The 20,218-nt window shown below is 43.6% G+C and overlaps 1 protein-coding gene across 9 annotated transcripts in view; it reads right to left on the bottom strand.

Moving 5' to 3' along the window:
- dtna (dystrobrevin, alpha) overlaps positions 1 to 20,218 on the bottom strand; it is a 437,687-nt gene that overhangs the window by 233,819 nt on the left and 183,650 nt on the right. For all 9 annotated transcript variants that reach the window (XM_068031788.1, XM_068031787.1, XM_068031789.1 and 6 more), the window contains exons 3-4: positions 4,246 to 4,326; positions 1,276 to 1,489 (exon numbers count right to left, since the gene is read on the bottom strand). In XM_068031788.1, the coding sequence (XP_067887889.1) occupies positions 1,276 to 1,489; positions 4,246 to 4,326 (295 nt within the window). The remainder of the gene's footprint in view (positions 1 to 1,275; positions 1,490 to 4,245; positions 4,327 to 20,218) is intronic.

Below are 20,218 nucleotides of genomic sequence, written 5' to 3'. Positions count from 1 at the left end.
CATATCCATCCCATTTCCTGTTCTTCTGCTCTCACCCCTTCCCCTCACTCTCAGAATCATGATAGGGTTCTCCATGTCCTCACCTTCCACTCCACCAGCATCCGTATTCAATGCATCATCCTCCGTCATTTCTGCTACATCCAGCATGATGCCCCCACCAAAACATCTTTCTCTCCCTTTTCAGCATTCCGTCGTGACCTAACCCTCTATGACACCCTGTTCCACTCCTCAATAACTCTCAACACCTCCTCCCTTTCCCATGGCACCTTTCCAGGCAAGCGCAGCAGATGCAACATCTGCCCGTTTACCTCCTCTCTCCTCACCGTTCAAGGCCCCAAACACACCTTCCAGGTACACAGCAACTTATGTGTACTTTTAAATTTAATATACCATATACACTGCTCACAATGCAGTCTGCTCTGCACTGGGGAGATCATGCACAGATTGGATGACTGCTTTGTGGAACACCCCCATTCAGTCCAAGCGTGACCCTGAACTTCCAGTTGCTATCATTTTACTTCTCCATCTTGCTCTCATGCTGACCTCCATTCTCAGCCTGCTGCTGTGTTCTAATGAAGCTCAATGTAAGCTCGAGGTACAGCATCTCATCTTTTAATTAGGCACTTTAAAGCCTTCCAGACTCAACTTGAGTTCAATAATGTCAGACCTTAACCTCTGCCCCCATTTTGTTTCCTTTTCCTTTGCAGGTTTGGTTTTACTCTAGTTTTTCTCTTGTTTTTGCTTCCGGATGGTAACAGTTCATCATTCCGACATTCACCTCCTCTGGACACATCTTTTGTTTCTCTACTTGTCCCATTACCACTCCCTTTGGGCCTGCACCACAAACTCTTTTGTCATTTAATCTCTCCTCTCTTCTACCCTATCACAGACCTTCCCTTTTGTTCTTACCTCTATTTCACTTGCTCAAAATCTGTCACATTTCTAACTGCTCCTAATTCTAATGAAAGGTCATCTATCTGATACATTACCTCTATTTTTCTCACTACAATTGCTGTGTGACCTGCTGAGTATTTCCAGCATTTTCTGTTTTTATTTTAAAACGCATCTTATGCTCAATTTTCTTCAGTTTGAACGTCACAAATCAATAGAAGGCTGGAATAGGACAAAAAAAAAATCCAACTCAGTGAATCTTTTAACATTTGTATAAAAGCAAGCCTCTGAGACCGAGTCTGGACAATGACAGTCAAGTTTAGAGCTCCAATACAGTTCAAAAACCAAGATAAATGTGCAAAGAGAAACTGCTCTAAATCTTACCCATCATAGGCAGCAAGCAGAAAGTTCAGCAATAAACTAATGGACTGTTCAACATTTATTTGATGGGTGGTTGGCAATCGTTTGTTCAGCTGGTAAAGTATTGTGGAGATGATAGCTTCTAAGCGAGCCACACTGAGTTCAGCATTTGGATCCATTGTATTTAGCCCATTTTCTCTGAATGCCTCTATAATATTCCAAACGTCTACCAAGTGCACTAAACAAGTGAAAAACAAAAAAAGATGGGTAAGTTTCATCAAAGCAGCTCAGCCTGGTTGTCTCATCCTCCATTCTTGACTGTTCGCAGGCCTCTTCTTACCTCTCTTCTGAATCCGTATCACTCTGTAGCTTCTCCTCCATTATGACCAGTTTCCACCCTGCTGAAAGCACCATAATTGACCTAACCAAAATCACCATTGGTTCCCTTTGTGACACGATTATGGTGCACTCTCCTTTCTTGTACACCTCAACCTTTCTGTTCAATGTTTTTCACTCCTGTAGCACCCCGTCTTCACTCAGTTTAACTCCTATCTGTGCCAACATAAACTGCAACAGCTCCTCCTTACTGCTCTTCTATAATAAGGTCGGGAGTAGCCCAGAGTTCCATCCTCCTTTATCAGGCTAATGTCCTCCACAAGACATAGCTCCCGCATTCTTGACCTTCTTCCAATTAACACACCAAAAAATAGCTTCTCCTCCTGCCTGCTTACGCATTTGTCTTGGGAGTACCCCTATGTTCCATTCTTGGCCCTCTCCTATTCTTTACATATATGCAGCCCTTTGGCAACATTATCTCTGGACACAAGGTCTGCTTCCATATGTACCCTGACGACATTCAGCTCTACCATTCCACCATTATGCTTGGTTCCAGAACCACTACTTTGCTGTTTGGCTGACACGAAGCTTGACACTGGCAACAAATCATTCTGTTCGGCTTCTGCTAAAATTTCACACCCTAGCATCCAATTTCATCCTCTTCCCCAATCTGCATTTTTAGGTTGAACTTGACAGTGCACAGCCTTGGTGTTCTGTTTAGCTCTGAGCTGAGCTTCAAACACCAAATGTCGTCCATCATCAAGACCTCAAATTTTCAGCTCTGCAATATCACCCATCCTCTCCAATTACATTAGCCCCATCTCCACTGAAACCCCATGTAGAACTTTGTCACGTCAAAGCTGGACTTCTCCTTTGCTCTTCACCTGAGCTCCACCCTATATAGAGTTCATTAGATCCAAAATGCATCTGCCTGCATTCTATGTTGCACTAAGTCCCACTCGCCTACCATTGCTGACCTCAACTAGCACTCTATCCACTACTACAAAATCACAAGATAATTACAGAAGAAGGTAATTTAGCTGACTGCAATTAATTCAGAGAGATTTTCAATTCCCCATTTAAGTATCCAATTGTTTCTTAAAATATTCACCTCCAATACTCATCTTGGAAGTTTGTGCTGTATGTTAATCTCTCCATGTGAACAGGAATTTCCTGGCATCAATTCTAATCTGCCTTTCGTAAACTTGAACCTGTCTTCCCTTGTATTCTAGCAATTTAGCTTTTGTGGGGAATTTTATCAAATGCCTTTCATTAAATTCAAAATTCTCTACAAATTTCTCCACAACTTCACCTCACCCTATTTCTGCAACCTCCTCCAATCTTACACAACAACACACGCTCTTTGCTCTCATGACTCTGGCACCCTCCCCATCACCTTCACTAACTCATTAGCCCGGATTTTGCTGTGTTAATGACAGTGAAACTGTCAGCGTTTCCCGACATTACTCCACTGAAACTGACAACAACTTCAGGAGTTCAGACACGCGCAGAATAATGTGGAAATCCAGAAGTTGCTGTTAGGTGAGTCTACATTTCTCCACAGGGTGTGCCGAAGAGGTTTCCACAGGCTGCTATCTCCCTTGCAATCATGAATTGACAAGAACTTGCACTCTAACACTGTTGATCTTGCTGTAAAACTCTGGAAAAAGTTACACCTTGTAGAATGTGGTGTAACTAGATTTTAACTGTCTACTAACTTCATAATTACTGCTGAACATTCGAATTGGCCAGGAAAAGCTAATTTTATATTTGTGAAATGTCAAATTTCTCCACAATAATTAAAAATTCACATATTTCTAAAAACTTTTTAAAAAAAAGATCTGTTTATCTTTATTTTAGCTCCTATCTTAATACAGTCATACAATTATTTCGCTATCTGAAAATTTAAATTAAAAGGTGAAAGATTTAAGTGCTCTTAACTTGCTGGTTTGCTGTGTGTGAATATTTCAATTTGATTGATTGCCCACCTGCTTGCTAACATCACTGCTGCTGCACGCCAAGCCAGAGTCACAAGTCCCTTAATTTCGTTCCAAATACAAACTACCATGGGGAAAAAGGGAAAATTCCTTCCAGAGATCGCTAGATTGTTGTGGGAAGCTTTCTTCGAAGTCAACCACTTCACCACAGACCACAAAATCCAGGCCAATGCCTTCAGCTACAGTCTGGGAATCTCCATCTAAACCTTACAGCCTCATCTGCTCTGTCGTTACTTTCTAATATCCCCTTAAAACTTATCTCTTTGACCATGTCTTTCGTCACCTCCTTTGATTCTTCTCCTATTTCATTTATTAATTTCTCCTCTGTAAAACACCTTGGAACGTTTACTACGTTAAAGTATTCACATAAATGCAAGTTGTTGGAGGGGTGTTGTGTTGAAGTAGAAAACTACTGTGCTACAGAATGACAGGATGTGGGTTTGTACCTACAATTCCCCACTCATGAAGTTTTTGATCTTGCCTGGACCAGAAGTAGATACCAAACAGAAGTAGAAATTTATAATAATTATCTTAATGTGGATGAACCAAACTTTCTCTCCTGCATCTCAGTTAGTCAATTTAAGAGTGGCTTGGCAGTGGCCTGAACAGATAATCAAACAATACTACACACTTATTATCCTGTGGAATGAGGCATACTTACAGTTGCACTTTTTCTGTACAAACCGGAGCTTACATGCTGTCCTGTAGGTGGATAAACGAATGCGATCCAAGTCTTGGGCTCCTGATTTAAAGACAAAAAATATTCAAGGAAAAAAGTCATTTTTTAAAAATGTATTGTCACAGAATCATTGAATCGTATAGTACAGAAAGAGCCCATTTGTCCTATCGTGCCTTTGCCAGCTCTTTGAAAGAGCTCTCTAATTAGTCCCATTCTCCTCTCCCACAGATATGCAAATTTTTTCTTTTCATGTATATACCCAATTCTCTTTTAAAATTAGCTAATGAATCTGTTTCCACCACCCTTTCAGGCAGTACTTTCCAAATTGTAACAACTTGCTGTGTAAGATAATTCTCCCTGGTTCGTTTCCTAATTAAGTCACTAACACTTAATAAAGTGTAATCTGAAGTACTAACTCCATCCTCAAACAGTATAAAATAATTAAAAGATCTGCCAAAGATGAAATATTCCTGTTTGTAGATGCAAAAGCAACCCCACAGAATTAGAAATTTATCTTGGATTGTAATGCACACCGAGCAATCAGCACATCCACTGGAAAAGAAAGTACAGTCATAGAGAGATACAGCACTGAAACAGGCCCTTTGGTCCACCGAGCCCGTGCCAACCATCAACCACCCATTTGAACTAATCCTACATTAATCCCATTGTTCCCTCTCATATCCCACCTTCCCTCAATTTTCCTACCACCGACCTACACTAGGGGCAATTTTTACAATGGCCAATTTACCTATCAACCCACAAGTCTTAGGCATGTGGGAGGAAACCGAAGCACCCGGAGCAAACCCAAGCAGGTCACAGGAAGAACTTGCAAATTCCACACAGGCAGCACCTAGAACCGAACCCAGGTCGCTGGAGCTGTGAGGCTGCGGTGCTAGCCACTGCGCTACTGTGCCGGAATGTAAAACGGACTGCCGATTCGCTGTTGGCAATTTTACTTTACAACCTAAGATGAACATCAGATCCCATTGTGTTGGGTCTAAGGGTTTCAACAGCTTCATGTCCAGCCCGTTGTCATTCATAGAATACATAGAAGTTACAACACGAAAAAGCTATTTGGCCCAACCAATCCAAATCAGTGTTCACCCTGCAGTAGATCTACCCAGCCTATTCCCATTTGCCTTTTCCCCTTTCCTTCATCAAATGATCGAATTTAATCTTTAAAGTTGACATATTTTCTGCTTCAACCAATAACTCTGTACGTGCATGCTACAACCTCACAACTCTCGGTGCAAAGACATTTCTCCTGCTCACTGTTATAAATTTCTTATATTTAATCTTGTTTCTTTGACCCCTTGTTCTTGAACCTTTAAATACTGGAAACAGTCTGTTTTTATCTCCCTATCCCATCTTTTCATAATGTAAAAATTTTCTATCCGATTGCCCCATAATCTGCGGTGTTCTAATGTAAAAAGATCCAATTTTTCAAGTCTTCTTTTGTTAGTTACCTCCTCAAAGGTTAGCCAAGCACAATTATCCCCTTTGACCGTATGCTGGCGACTTCTATTTTCTCTTTATCTAGATCTGTGGTAATTTCATCTTTAAAGACTCAAACATTTTGTACAATAGATGTTAAGCAAACTTCTCATTAATTACCTGCATTAGCTCTGTGTTCCTTTATAAAAATAGGTACTATACAGGCCATTCTCTAGTCCTCTGGCACTGGTGTGCTGACTTGGGTTGCATTAGAGTGTTAAAGTGGAAGTTTGGTGACTGAGGATAATTAAGGGTTAATTTCATCTTAAGTCTAGTCTGTCTTTTATTTAGCAGATTAACTTAACAGTTGCTGTTTGGGTTGGAGAAGGTGAGTTTTAGACCAGCTTTAAACAGAGTTCACTCAGGCTCGGCTTGCAGCTGCACCTTGTTAATTAGAGAATTGGCTGAAACCAGTTTTCAGGGGCTAGAGTCAGTCAGTATAAAAGTGGGCCCTCTTACAGTACTGACCTTGTTTGCATTGGAGTGCTGACTTAGGTTGCATTAGAGTGTTAAAGTGGAAGTTTGGTGACTGAGGAAGTTTGGTGAGGAGAGAGCAAGGAGCTCCTTTCATTTCCCACCGGTCCTCAGAGTGAGGGGAGCTGAGAGTCTCCAAAGAGCAGTCCTGGTGGGTATTTTTCAAAGTGGATTGAATTGTAAGTCATTGTTTTTAGCAAGACTTCGTTGTTTTTTAAAAAATTATAATCTTCTAAAGTTTTAAGTTTAAAGGGTTTAGTCATGGCAGGAGAGCTTGAAGCCGTGGTTTGCTCCTCTTGCTGCACGTGGGAATCCGGGAACATTTCCAGTCCCCGGGACCAGCATGTGCACAGGAAGCGTGTCCAGCTGCAGCTCCTGGAAGCTCGGGTTTCAGAGCTGGAACGGCGGCTGGAAACACTGTGGAGCATCCGCAAGTCTGAGAGCATTGTGGATAGCACGTATAGAGAGGTGGTCACATCGCAGCTGAAGGGACTTGAGGAAGGAAGGGAATGGGTGACCACCAGGCAGTCCAAGAGAATCAGGCAGATAGTTCAGGTGTCCCCTGGGGTCCCACTTGCAAATTGGTATTCCATTTTGGAGGCTGATGAGGCTGGTTCCTCCAGGGAGTGCGTCAGAGCCAAGCTTCTGGCACCGCAAGCAGCCTGTCTGCACAGGAAGGGGGAAAGAGAGGAAGAGCAATAGTAATAGGGGATTCTATAGTCAGGGGAACAGATAGGCACTACTGTGGCCATCAACATGACTCCAGGATGGTGTGTTGCCTCCCTGGTGCCAGGGTCCGGGATGTCACTGAACGGCTGCAGGGCATCCTGAAAGGGGAGGGTGCTAAGGCAGAGGTCATGGTACATGTTGGTACCAATGACATAGGTAGAAAGAGGGATGAGGTCTTGCATCAAGAATTCAGGGAATTAGGCAGTAGACTAAAAAGCAGGACCTCTCGGGTTGTAATCTCTGGATTACTCCCAGTGCCACGTGCTAGCGAGTATAGAAATAGGAGAATAGCACAGATGAATGCGTGGCTTAAGAGTTGGTGCAGGAGGGAGGGTTTTAGATTCCTGGACCACTGGGACCGTTTCTGGGGAAGGTGGGACCTGTACAAGCGGGACGGTCTACATCTGAACCAGAGGGGGACTAACATCCTTGCTGGCGGGTTTGCTAGTGCTGTTGGGAGGAGTTTAAACTAATTTGGCAGGGGGAGGGGACGCAAACTCCTAGCAGAATAGGGACACAGCTAAACACAGGAAAGCAAACAAGTCAGAGGGAATACAGTGGATGTAAGTTTCAAGGGAGTAAGACCAGGATGGAAGGCCTCTACTTTAATGCCAGGAGTATTGCAGGTAAAACGGATGAGTTAAGGGCAATGATTGACATGTGGAATTGTGATATAGTAGCCATCACGGAGACATGGTTGAGGGATGGGCAGGATTGACAGCTCAATATCCCGGGATATAGAATCTTCAGGCGAGAAAGAGGAGGGGGCATTGCAATATTAGTTAAGGAGTCAGTTACTGCAGTAAGGAGAGATGATATCTTGGAGGGGGCATCAAATGAAGCTTTATGGGTAGAGTTTAGGAATAAAAAAAAGGGACAGCCACATTGCTAGGTGTTTATTATAGTCAGTGGGAAATTGAGGAGCAAATATGTGCGCAATTTGCAGAGGTGTGTAAAAATAATAGGGTAATTATATTAGGTGATTTCAACTTTCCCAACATTAATTGGGAAAGTCATCGTGTTAAGGGCTTAGATGGAGTAGAGTTCTTAAAATGTATACAGGAGAACTTTTGTGCTCAATATGTAGAGGATCCAACAAGGGAGGGTGCAGTGCTGGACCTAATTCTGAGGAATGAAGCCGGACAGGTGGTTGATGTGTTGGTGGGGGGAGCATTTTGGTGATAGCGACCACAACATGGGACAATTTAATCTTGTTATGGAGAAAGAAATAGACAAGTTGCAAAAAAAAGGTTTAGGATTGGGGGAGAACGAATTTTAGTAAAATAAGGCAGGATCTGGCCAAGGTAGACTGGAATGAGTTACTTGTCGGGAAATCTACAGAAGAGCAATGGGGGGCATTCAAAAAGGAAATGGGGAGGGTACAGGCCCAACATGTTCCCTCTAGGGTGGTAATAGGTAGGAGCAACAAGCCCAGAGAACCATGGATGACCAGAAACATTCAGGGTACAATGAGAAGGAAAAGAGGCTTTTAGCAAATACAAGGTGAGCAAATCAATGGAAGCATTAGTGGAGTACAGAAAGTGTAGGATGGAGCTTAAGAAAGCAATTAAAGAGCAAAGAGGGGATATGAGAAAGCTCTGGCTGGTAAAAGTAGGGAAAATCCCAAGATATTCTATAAGTATATCAATGGGAAGGGGATAACCAGGGAAAGAGTATGACCTGTTAGGGACCAAGGGGAAATTTGTGGGTGGAGCCAGAGGACATTGGTAGGGTGTTGAACGAATACTTCACATCTGTCTTCACCCGTGAAAGAGGATGTAGATATGGAACTTAGAGAGAGACTGTGAGGTTCTTGAGCAAATTGTCATAGGGAGTGACAAGGTATTGGAGGTTTTGGGAGGCTTAAAAATGGACAAATCTCCAGGTCCGGATGATTTGTGTCCCAGGATGCTGTGGGAGGCGAGGGTGGAGATTGCATGGGCTCTGATCCTAATTTTTAATTCCTCTCTGGCCACGGGGAAGGTGTCAGAGGACTGGAGAACAGCCAATGTGGTCTCACTATTTAAGAAAGGTTGTAGAGATAAGCCAGGGAACTACAGACCAGTGAGTCTCACGTCAGTGGTAGGGAAACTATTGGAGAAAATTCTGAAGGAGAGAATCTATCACCACTTGGAGAGGCAAAATTTGATTAGGAATAGGCAGCATGGCTTTGTCAGAGGGAGGTCATGTCTAACAAATTTGATTGAATTTTTTGAGCATGTGACCAGGTGTGCAGATGAGGGTAGTGCAGCTGATGTAGTTTACATGGATTTCAGCAAAGCCTTTGACAAGGTCCCACATGGCAGATTTATCAAGAAAGCAAATGCACATGGGATACAAGGTAACTTGATAAGGTGGATTCAAAATTGGCTTAGCTGTAGGAGACAGAGAGTGATGACAGACGGCTGTTTTAGTGACTGGAAGCCAGTGTCCAGTGGCGTACCACAGGGTCCCCTATTGTTTGTCATTTATATAAACGACATAGATGACTATGTGGGGGGTAGGATCAGTAAGTTCACAGATGACACAAAGACTGGCCGAGTGCTGAACAGTGAGGTGGAGTGTCTTGGGTTACAGGAAGATATAGGTGGATGGTCAAATGGGCAGAAAAGCGGCAGATGGAATTTAACGCTGAAAAGTGTGAGGTGATACACTTTGGAAGGAATAATGTGACACGGAAGTATTCAATGAATGGCCTGACACTGGGAAGTTCCGAGGAACAAAGGGACCTTGGCGTGTTTGTCCATAGATCTCTGAAGGCAGAAGGGCAGGTTAATAGGGTGGTGAAAAAGGCCCATGGGACACTTGCCTTTATCAATCGAGGCTTAGATTACAAAAGCAGGGAGGTCATGTTGGAGTTGTACAGAACTTTGGTAAGGCCACAGGTGGAGTACTGTGTGCAATTCTGGTCGCCACATTATAGGAAGGATGTGATTGCATTGGAGGGGGTGCAGAGGCGATTCACCAGGATGTTGCCTGGGATGGAACATTTAAGTTATGGAGAGAGGTTGGATAGGCTTGGGTTGTTTTCACTGGAGCAGAGAAGACTGAGGGGTGACCTGATCAAGGTGTACAAGATTATGAGGGGCATAGACAGGGTGGATAGGGAGAAGCTGTTCCCCTTAGTTGAAGGGTCAGTTACAAGGGGTCACAAGTTTAAGGTGAGGGGCAGGAGGTTTAAGGGGGATTTGAGGAAGAACTCTTTTACCCAGAGGGTGGTGATGGTCTGGAATGCCCTGCCTGGGAGGGTGGTAGAGGCAGGTTGCCTCACATCCTTTAAAAAGTACCTGGATGAGCACTTGGCACGTCATAACATTCAAGTCTATGGGCCAAGTGCTGGCAAATGGGATTAGGTAGACAGGTCAGGTGTTTTAATGCATCAGTGCAGACTTGATGGGCCGAAAGGCCTCTTCTGCACTGTATTATTCTGTGATTCTGAGACATTCATACTCAGTAGAACCCTGAAATATCGCGGTTAAATTTAACATTGGTGGCAGCAGGGATTTCAACAGAAGGGAAAATAAAAAATGGTGTATTATGGACAGCCAATCTGCTACCTTCAGTTTTGCACCCCCACCTCAATCATTTCTGAGGCCTTGGTAAATTTCATTTCTCATCTCCCTCAGGATGTATCCTTTCGAGTTCTGGTACTTTTTCTCACTTTGACTAATGTAACTGAAATTTTCCTTTCATCCATCAGACTATCGCTCATCTTGCTCTCAAACACTTCAGGATTCAGCTCTTCTCCAACTTCCTTCTTTGTAGTAAAGAGCAATCCAAAGTACTTATTCAGTGCTTCTACCATGTTTGATCATTATTTACAAATTGACAATCCTCTCATCTCAGGGGTTCCACCTCACTTTTAAAAAATATCCTTTTTTATGAAATAAAAACAAGAAATCCTGGAACCACTCAGCAGGTCTGGCAGCATCTGTGGAAAGAGAAGCAGAGTTAACGTTTCGGGTCAGTGACCCTTCTTCGGAACTGGCAAATATTAGAAATGTCAAAGGTTATAAGCAAGTGAGCCGGGGGTGGGGCAAGAGATAACAAAGGAGAAGGTGTAGATTGGACAAGGCCACATAGCTGACCAAGAGGTCATGGAGCAAAGGCAAACAATAGGTTAATGGTGTGTTGAAAGACAAAACATTTGTACAGATAGGGTGTTAACGAACTGAAGATTGAACAACAGCAAGTACAAACATGAAAAAAAAACAGTGGGTAAGCAGACTGAACAAACTAAGATGAAATGAAATAAACAAAAGAAAAAAAATTGTAAAAAATGTAAAAAATAAAAAATAACTAAAAATAAAAGAAAAATGGGGGGCCCGTCATGCTCTGAAATTATTGAACTCAATGTTCAGTCCGGCAGGCTGTAGTGTGCCTAATTGGAAAATGAGATGCTGTTCCTCGAGCTTGCGTTGATGTTCAGTGGAACACTGCAGCAAGCCCAGGATAGAGATGTGAGCATGAGAGTAGGAGGGAGTGTTGAAATGGCAAGCAACCAGAAGCTCACGGTCCTGCTTGCGGACTGAGTGGAGGTGTTCTGCAAAGCGGTCACCCAGTCTGCGTTTGGTCTCCCCAATGTAGAGGAGACCACATTGTGAGCAGCGAATACAGTATGCTACATTGAAAGAAATACAAGTAAATCGCTGCTTCACCTGAAAGGAGTGTTTGGGGCCTGGGATAGTGAGGAGAGAGAAGGTAAATGGGCAGGTATTACACCTCCTGCGATTGCAGGGGAAGGTGCCATGGGACGGGGACGACGTGGTGTAGGTAATGGAGGAGTGGACCAGGGTGTCGCGGAGGGAACAATCCCTTCGGAATGCTGACAGGTGAAGGGAGGGGAAGATGCGTTTGGTAGTGGCATCACGCTGGAGGTTGCGGAAATGGCGGAGGATGATCCTTTGGATATGGAGGCTAATGGGGTGGAAAGTGAGGACAAGGGGAACCCTGTCACGGTTCTGGGGGGGAGGGGAAGGGGTGAGGGTAGAGGTGCGGAAAATGTGTCCGCCCCAAGCTCGAGGAACAGCATCTCATTTTCCGATTAGGCACACTACAGCCTGCCGGACTGAACATTGAGTTCAATAATTTCAGAGCATGACGGGCCCCCCATTTTACTTTTAGTTATTTTTTCTTTTTTACATTTTTTACAATTTTTTTTCTTTTGTTTATTTCATTTCATCTTAGTTTGTTCAGTCTGCTTACCCACTGTTTTTTTTCATGTTTGTACTTGCTGCTGCTCAATCTTCAGTTCGTTAACACCCTATTTGTACAAATGTTTTGTCTTTCAACACACCATTAACCTATTGTTTGCCTTTGCTCCATGACCTCTTGGTCAGCTATGTGGCCTTGTCCAATCTACACCTTCTCCTTTGTTATCTCTTGCCCCACCCCCGGCTCACTTGCTTATAACCTTTGACATTTCTAATATTTGCTAGTTCCGAAGAAGGGTCACTGACCCGAAACGTTAACTCTGCTTCTCTTTCCACAGATGCTGCCAGATCTGCTGAGTGGTTCCAGCATTTCTTGTTTTTATTTCAGATTTCCAGCATCCGCAGTATTTTGCTTTTATCCTTTTTAATGATATATTTGTAAAATAATTTACTGCTCCTTTTGATGTTTTTTGAGTTTTGTTCCCCCTCGCATTCTTTCCATTTTCCTGATCCAACTCTGAATCTATTATTTTCTCATAATCTCCTTTAGGTTTTTTCATCATTATTATTCTTAGGCACTCTTCTTCAATTTTAATTAGTTTGTAAGCTCTATTTATTCATGGCATTCCAAAATTAGTAGCTTTCTTCTTTTTAATGGAATATGTTTATTCTATACTCATGCAACCTCTTATTTAAAAGCATCCCCCTGTTGATCTACAGCAGTGTGTCATTTTCTCCTTTAACCTCACCTCAACTTAGAGGGCTGCATTTTGTGGAGGAGGCGGGGCTCCTGGCAGTAGGCTGAAGCAGTGGGGTGAACCCTGCCTCAGCCTTTATGTGCTTCCCCAGTGCGATCTTCCATTTTTTGTTTAAGTGTCCTGCGCCAGGTCCCCATCCCTTTTAAAGGCAGGGATCCTGCTTCCAAAAGCTGCTGGCCAATCAGAGTGGTGCTTACCCACATTTATATCAACAATCTGATGTATTTCATTACTTATAACCAGATCTAGCAATACCTCCACTCTTGTAGGTCTATGAACATACTTAAGAAAGGCAATCCTGTATACATTTTAGGAATTACATTCCCTTTTCTAGATTTACTCCCTCTGTCCCAATCAATGAATGGATATTTAAAATGTCCCAGAACAGTAATTTTGTTTTTCCTATTCATCTTTCTAACCTGACTGCAGATTTCCTCTTCTATTTCTTTCCTACAATTTGAAGGGCTGTAATATTCCCCCTAGCTTCAACTATATGGGGACGGGAAACAGGAGTCGGGACTGTTTCTGGGTCCCAAACCCGTCCTGGGAGGGGGAAGCAGTCACTCTTTGGGATTTTAACTGAGGTGGCCCCTTAATTGGCAAGGAGACAGGTTCCCTGTCCAATTAAGGGTGGCAGGCGGGGTCAGAGGCCTTCCAACTTGAAGGGATCAGCAGGCTGCAGTGGAGGGTAAGTAACTGAGGGCACTTCCACGTTGAAGCGCCCAATGACCAACTTTTTAAAAAAAGTTTAAGTAAAGAACAGAAAATGGAGGGCGGTGGTGGGGGGAGAATCCCTCTACAGGGTGGCTTTTGGCTGCACGTGTGCCCAGGTAGGGAAGGCCTGTAGGCCTGCCTGGTGTACTGGCCCACCACCCCCCAACCCCGGCCTGCTGCTGGGTGCACCCTTCCAGGCAGTTAAACTGCCCCCTTCAAGTTGGGAAACTGGAGGCTGACTGGAAATGAATGCTTTCAAAGGAGTAAAACAAGGTACAGAGGAGGAAAAGATGCCGGGAGAGAATTCCAGAGCTTCGCGCCTAGGCAGCTGAAGGCACGGCCACCAATAGTGGAGCAATTAAAATCAGGGATGCTTCAGAAGCCAGAATTAGATGAGTGCAAATATCTTGGAGGGTTGTGGAGCTGGAGGAGATTACAGACATAAGGAGGGCAAAGCCTTGGGAGGGATTTGAAAACAAGGATGAGAATTTTAAAATCAAGACATTGTTTGACCAGGAGCCAATGTATGTCAACAAGCACAGGGGTGATAGGGAGACGTGATGCAACTCTCCCCACACCTTTCTACCTTGTTTTCCTCCTTTAAGGCACTCCTTAAAACCTATCTCATTGACCAAACTTTTGGTCATCTGAAGCACCTTGGGATGTTTTATTACATTAAAGGTACTATATAAATTTAAGTTGTTGTTATAGTCTGGTTCCACACAGTTCATCGCTTTGTTGGGGCAAGTTAAAGCAGCAGAGTTTTGAATGACCTTAAGTTTACACAGGATAGAATGTGGGAGACCAGCCAGGGGTGCATTGGAATGATCAAGTCTAGAGATAACAAAGAAATGAATATGGGTTTCAGCAGTGGAGAAGTTGAGACAGAGGCAAAGTTACGGAAGTTGAAATAGGTAGTCTTAGTGATGCCGCAAATACGTGGTCGGAAGTTCATCTCGGGGTCAATTATGACACTAAGATTGTAAACAGACTGTTGCCAGGGAGAGGGATAGAGTTGGTCGCTAGGGAACAGAGTTTGGCGTGGGGACCAAAAACAATGGCTTCAGTTTTCCCAATATTTAATTGGAGGAAGTTTCTGCTCATCCAGTACCAGATGTTGGATAAGCAGTCTGATAATTTAGCAACAGTTGAGAGAGGTGTTCGCGAGGTAGAGCTGGGTGCTGCCAGCATAAATGTGAAAACTAACGCTGTACTTTCAGATGATGTTGCCGAGAGGCAGCATGTAGATGAGAAATAGAAGGGGCCAAGGGCCTTGAGGTCACCAGAGGTAACTGTGCAGGAACAGGAAGAGAAGCCATTGCAAGTGATACTCTGACTACGAGTAGATAACGAGAATGGAACCAGGTGAAAGCAATTCCACCCAGCTGGATGACAGTGGAAAGGCATTGGAGGAGAATGGTGTGATCAACTGTGTCAAAGGCTGCAGACGGGTCAAGGAGGATGTGGAGGGATAGTTTATCTTTGTCAGAGTGACATAGGATGTCATTTGTGACTTTAAGAGCTGTTTTGGTATTGTGGCAGGGGCAGAAACCTGATTGGAGGGATTCAAACATGGAGTTCCGGAAAAGATGGGCATCGATCTGGGAAGCAACAACACGTTCAAGAACTCTGGGGAGGAAAGGGAGGTTGGAAATGGGGTGGTAATTTGCAAGGACGGTGGGTCAAGGTTTTTTTTAAAGAGAGGGTGATGACGGCAGATTTAAAAGGAGAGAGGGACAACACCTGAGGAGAGAGAACCGTTAACAATATCAGTTAACATGGGAACTAGGAAGGAATGTTGGGTGTTCAGCAGTTTAGTGGGAATAGAACTAGATTTTTCCACAGCTCACAGTCATCAGAAAAACAAACAAAAAAAAAATGATGAAACTCAGCATCGCCTCCAGTGTGTCAATGCAGCCTTCGGTTGTCTGAGAAAAAGAAAGTGTTTGACGACAAGGACCTCAAACCTGGCACCAGGCTCATAGCCTACAGGACTGCAGTGTTATCTGCCCTCCCGTATGCGTTTGAAACATGGACACAGTACAGCAGACATCGCAAAGCCCTGGAGAGATATCACCAGCGGTGCCTCTGCAAGATTCTGCAAATTCAGTGGCAGGACAGGCACTCCAATATCAGTGTCCTCTCTCAGGCCAACATCCCCAGTATCGAGATACTGGTCATGGCTAGTCAGTTACGCTAGGCGGGCCACATCATCTGCATGCCTGACAAGACACCCAAAACAAGTTTTCTACTCTGAGCTCCGTCACAGCAAGAGGTTATGAGGAGGGCAGAGGAAACACTACAAAGATGTCCTTAAAACCTCCCTGAAAAAATGTGACATCTCCACAGATTCATAGGAATCTCTTGCCTGAGACTGCCCAAAATGGAGAAGAAGCATCTGTGACGGTGCCAGCCAGTTTGAACAACGCTGAAATGCCCGGGCAGCGACCAAGTGCAAACAGCGGAAGGAGTGTTTGGAAATTCGAGCATCCCATTCATTCGCCTCACCAAACACAACCTGTCCCACCTGTGGCAGAGTGTGCGGATCCAGAATTGGACTATTCAGTCCATAAGGACCCACAACCCTGGAGTGGAAGAAAGACAGCCTCGTTCCGGAGGGACTACCTAAGAATGGGACTAGCATCGAGGGAGCAGGAGGTAGGTTGCATGGACAAGATAAGCTTGGAGAAGGCATGACGAGCGATAGGGGAGATTCAGGGCAAGGGCAACGGGGAACTTAAGAGGAAGGCTGGCCTGGTAGACTAGTGGAAGGGACGGACGCGACTGAGGCAGTTGATTGGATGGTCTCGATCTTACTGACAAAAGAGGTCCATGAGCCAGTCGCTCTTATTATTTGAGGTGAGGGTGGAGGAGACAGGGTGAGGGGTTTATGACTCCTCCTCCTTCCTTTTACATATCAGCCACTTTAAATTAAAGGCCAAATCTACATTAACATTTTTGATTACTTTTTGTACCTGTGCAGTAGCTTTTTGTGATGTGTACCTGGACACCCAAAGCCCTCTGCTCCTCCATAATTCTTAGTTTCTTGCTGTAACGACCAGGTGAGAAAGGTGTCTAGGGGTTCCTTTCAGCCATCACCTGGTTTTACTGTAACAGGATTTAATTTTAAACATACCATGTTTTGAGCTCCCCCTTGGTGAATCCATGTTCACCGCTTTCCAATTATAAGGCAAAGAAATGAGTACAAACAAGCTTTCTTAGGTTTAAAGAAGAAAAGTGAAATTTATTACAACTTAAACTCCAATTCGGTTAACGCCTACGATACACACCGCGCCCCACGCTAGCATGCATATGTGATATGCACATGCAAATAGAAAAAAAAGAGAAGAAAAAAAATAAAGTGGAGAGGTTTGAGGCAATAACTGAAGAGTTTCTTGTTACTGTGTTTCGAGCTCACAGAGTCCTTTTGTAGGTATTCCTTGCATATAGATGGATCTTGCTTTTCGTTGGGGCCCAGTATTCTTCTTAAATCTTGTTCACTGTAGGAGACTTTTCTCTCTTGGGGTTCCTGTGTCTTCAATGGATTCCAAAGCTGATGAGAAAGAGATGGGAGTCGACAGGAGAGAGATGTTCTCAATCCAGGAGCTTTCTATCTTCAAACACTATTTTCTCCAATTTAAAACTCTCAGTTCAAAACTCTGCAACAGCCAGTTAGTCATGTGACTAAACTGGTCTGCCCATGTCTTCTGTGTATTGGGAGCAGGGACTGGTTCCTTTGTTCCAACATTGTCTGCTAGTATGCAAAAAATGTCTTTCTAAGGGCCTGGCAATTCCTTGTAACAGGCCCTCTTTCCTTCCCGGCAACAATTTGAAGTTTAATGCCCATGTGGTGAAATTAATGTGCCTCATTCTTGGCAGATGGGGGCCTGCATGACACTTTCCATGAAGAAAATATGCTGATTTGTCTATTTTGGAACCAAAGTGAACGACCTCACACTTCCCCACACTGAACTCCATCTGCTCCAGTTTTGTCGAATTACAATTTATTCTGCCACCCAACTTACATAAACCAATATTTTTTCTCACATACAAACATTTTAAAAGCATATCTATTGATATATATATTGCACCAAGAATATGAAATATTTTCTGCTATTCCATTAATCATTGGTCTGTTGTACATGCATAAGATTAGATGCACATACTCAGAGTAGTGAAAGGGGGGGAAAAAAACTAGAAGAGTACACAAATAATGAATGATAAAAAGATAAAGAAAACCATTGAAACTTTATCAAATTTAAAATAGGAGCTGATCACAAATCATCAGGTCAGATACTGTCTATTTGTGATTCAGTCCATACTCGAATATGCAACTCTGGCTGGAGAAGTGCTATCCTGCAACTAAACTTCTCTGTGTAAGCTAGTGCTGTCCAATATTTCAACAAACTCACAGATGTCAGAAGTGAATCTTGAGAATGATAATTACCTGGTTTTAGTTTAATCAGGCAGAAGAGTTTCTGCTGTAATTGAAGTGACCAATTATTGAAAACCATTGATAATTATAGACAGCTCTTCTGGATGAAGTGCATCTGTCATCTCTGTCTGTGGTAGGAACAGAGCTGCAGCTGGGATGTACCTTTGAAAGGCACTTTTGTATAAATTGCATCACTCTGCATTAAAAAATACCATGCGTAATAAGTCTGGGGTCTAGACAATTGTTGACACAATTAGCGATCACAGCCCACTGTCTCCAGACATCACCAAGTTTGTTTTGCTGTTGAAGAAATAGCACATATCTGTATAACTAAATTACGTCATTAAAGTACCTTACAGCCCCTCAGTCCTCTGTTCCCTCCCTTCTCCAAACAGTAACAGGCGTTTAGAATCAGTGTAGATATCCAAGAAGGCATTCTACAGGAAGGTTGCCACCTCTGCGTGGGGATAAGAATGTTATGGTATTACAGAATATTTTTACAGCACAGAAACAGGCCAATTGGCCCAACTGGTCCATGTTAGTATTTATGCTCACACAAGCCTCATCTCACCCTTCCTCATATATCCCCATTAGCATATCCCTCTCTCCCTCATGTGTTTATCCAGCTTATCCTTAAATACATCAATGCTAGTTGCCTCAAATACTCCGTGTGGTAGTGAATTCCACATTCTAAGCACTCTCTGAATAAAGACGTTTCTCCTGAATTCCCTTTTGGATTTATTAGTGACTATCGTATATTTATGGCCTCAAGTTCTGGTCTCACTTGTAAGTGGAAACATCTTCTCTACATCTACCCTATCAAACTCTTTCATAATCTTGAAGACCTCTAAATGGTCACCTCTTATATTTCTCTTTTCTAGAGAAACTAGCTCCAGCCTGTTCAATCTTTACTGAATGGGAGAGCAAACAATCATTTCATTACTTCATGTACTACTGTTTGAACATGGGTACCAACAAAGTCCTCTTTTTTTTTCTCAATTTTTAAGATTTAAGAAGGTGTTCATTTCCTGGTAGTACTCAGCCCCAAGAATTTGCAGGAGCCAACATCCTGGCATAGATGCAGGGGTGATTTTGCTGGGAAGAAACTAAGGTTGTGAACTCTAGTTGAAGGTATTCTTGGAAATTCGATCACAGGACATTCAATCATGGCTCACACATGAAGACTAGCCACTCAGAGCCAACTGGCGCCTGTGGAATCATACCTCAGTGAGAGTCAGTGCCAGTGTAACTGTATCCAAATGAGAGTCAGTGCTTGGAGAACCACAGCCCAGTGATATTCAGTGGGTAGAGGGGTCTGTACCACAGCAAAGATCAGTGCCAGGGGAACCACATCACAGCGGGAGTTGTCACCAGGGGAATCATACCTCAGTGACTTTGGGAGAGGAGGAGAAAAAACAAGCAACAGTTCTCTTCACAAGCTGTATTATTATATTGGGGAAGAGGAATTTCCCTTTAAATACTGGGCTATTTATATATCCACTGTCCCTTTAAGAAGAGTTGTGTTGCCTTTCTGGAGTGTGGTCCAAAGTGTTCATATTGTTCGTCAGGAGCTGAGACACACGAATTCAGAAACTTCCTCCATGTAGACTGAGTAGATGGAAGGCCAGCCCCAGGAATCCTCTCTAATCTCTGAGCAACAGGGAAAATCAGCACCACCTTGGTGAAGTTCAGGAATGACCCATCAATGCACTAACCATTGTGCAAGTCGACCTCAGCTACCACCACCATTTCCACACCACCCCCTCCACCACCACCACAAGCAGCCACTGCCACAGTTTATGGCCTCCATCCACTGCCAGGCACCTGAGGTACCCCTGGTGGGGCAGGTGCCAACTCAGGTTATTAAAATTAGGGCATCAGCCTGCCCTGCTTGCTGATGAAGTCACGTCATTGGTGGCAGCATGCCCACTGCATCTCTACTCATTTCAGGTAATGCTTGAGGCAGCTGGAGAAATGAAAGTGAGCAGATGTGGAAAGGCAAATGTGAAGTTCTTTCCTTTCAGGTTGCTCGCAACAGTGCTTAGTAGATCAACCTTCCATTCCAATCCATTCCCGGGCAAACCAGGAGGATTGATAACCTTAGAGGGAACTTCTGGTGCTCATTCCGCTGGAGTTTGCCAAGTGGAGGTGTCCTAATTTTAATAACCTGAGTTGGCACCTGCCCCACTGGGGGCACA

Source organism: Heterodontus francisci, chromosome 5, assembly GCF_036365525.1.
Source record: "Heterodontus francisci isolate sHetFra1 chromosome 5, sHetFra1.hap1, whole genome shotgun sequence".
NCBI classification, from domain to species: Eukaryota; Metazoa; Chordata; class Chondrichthyes; order Heterodontiformes; family Heterodontidae; genus Heterodontus; species Heterodontus francisci.
Note: the sequence above shows the minus strand (reverse complement) of the source record. Positions and strands in the feature narration are given on the sequence as shown.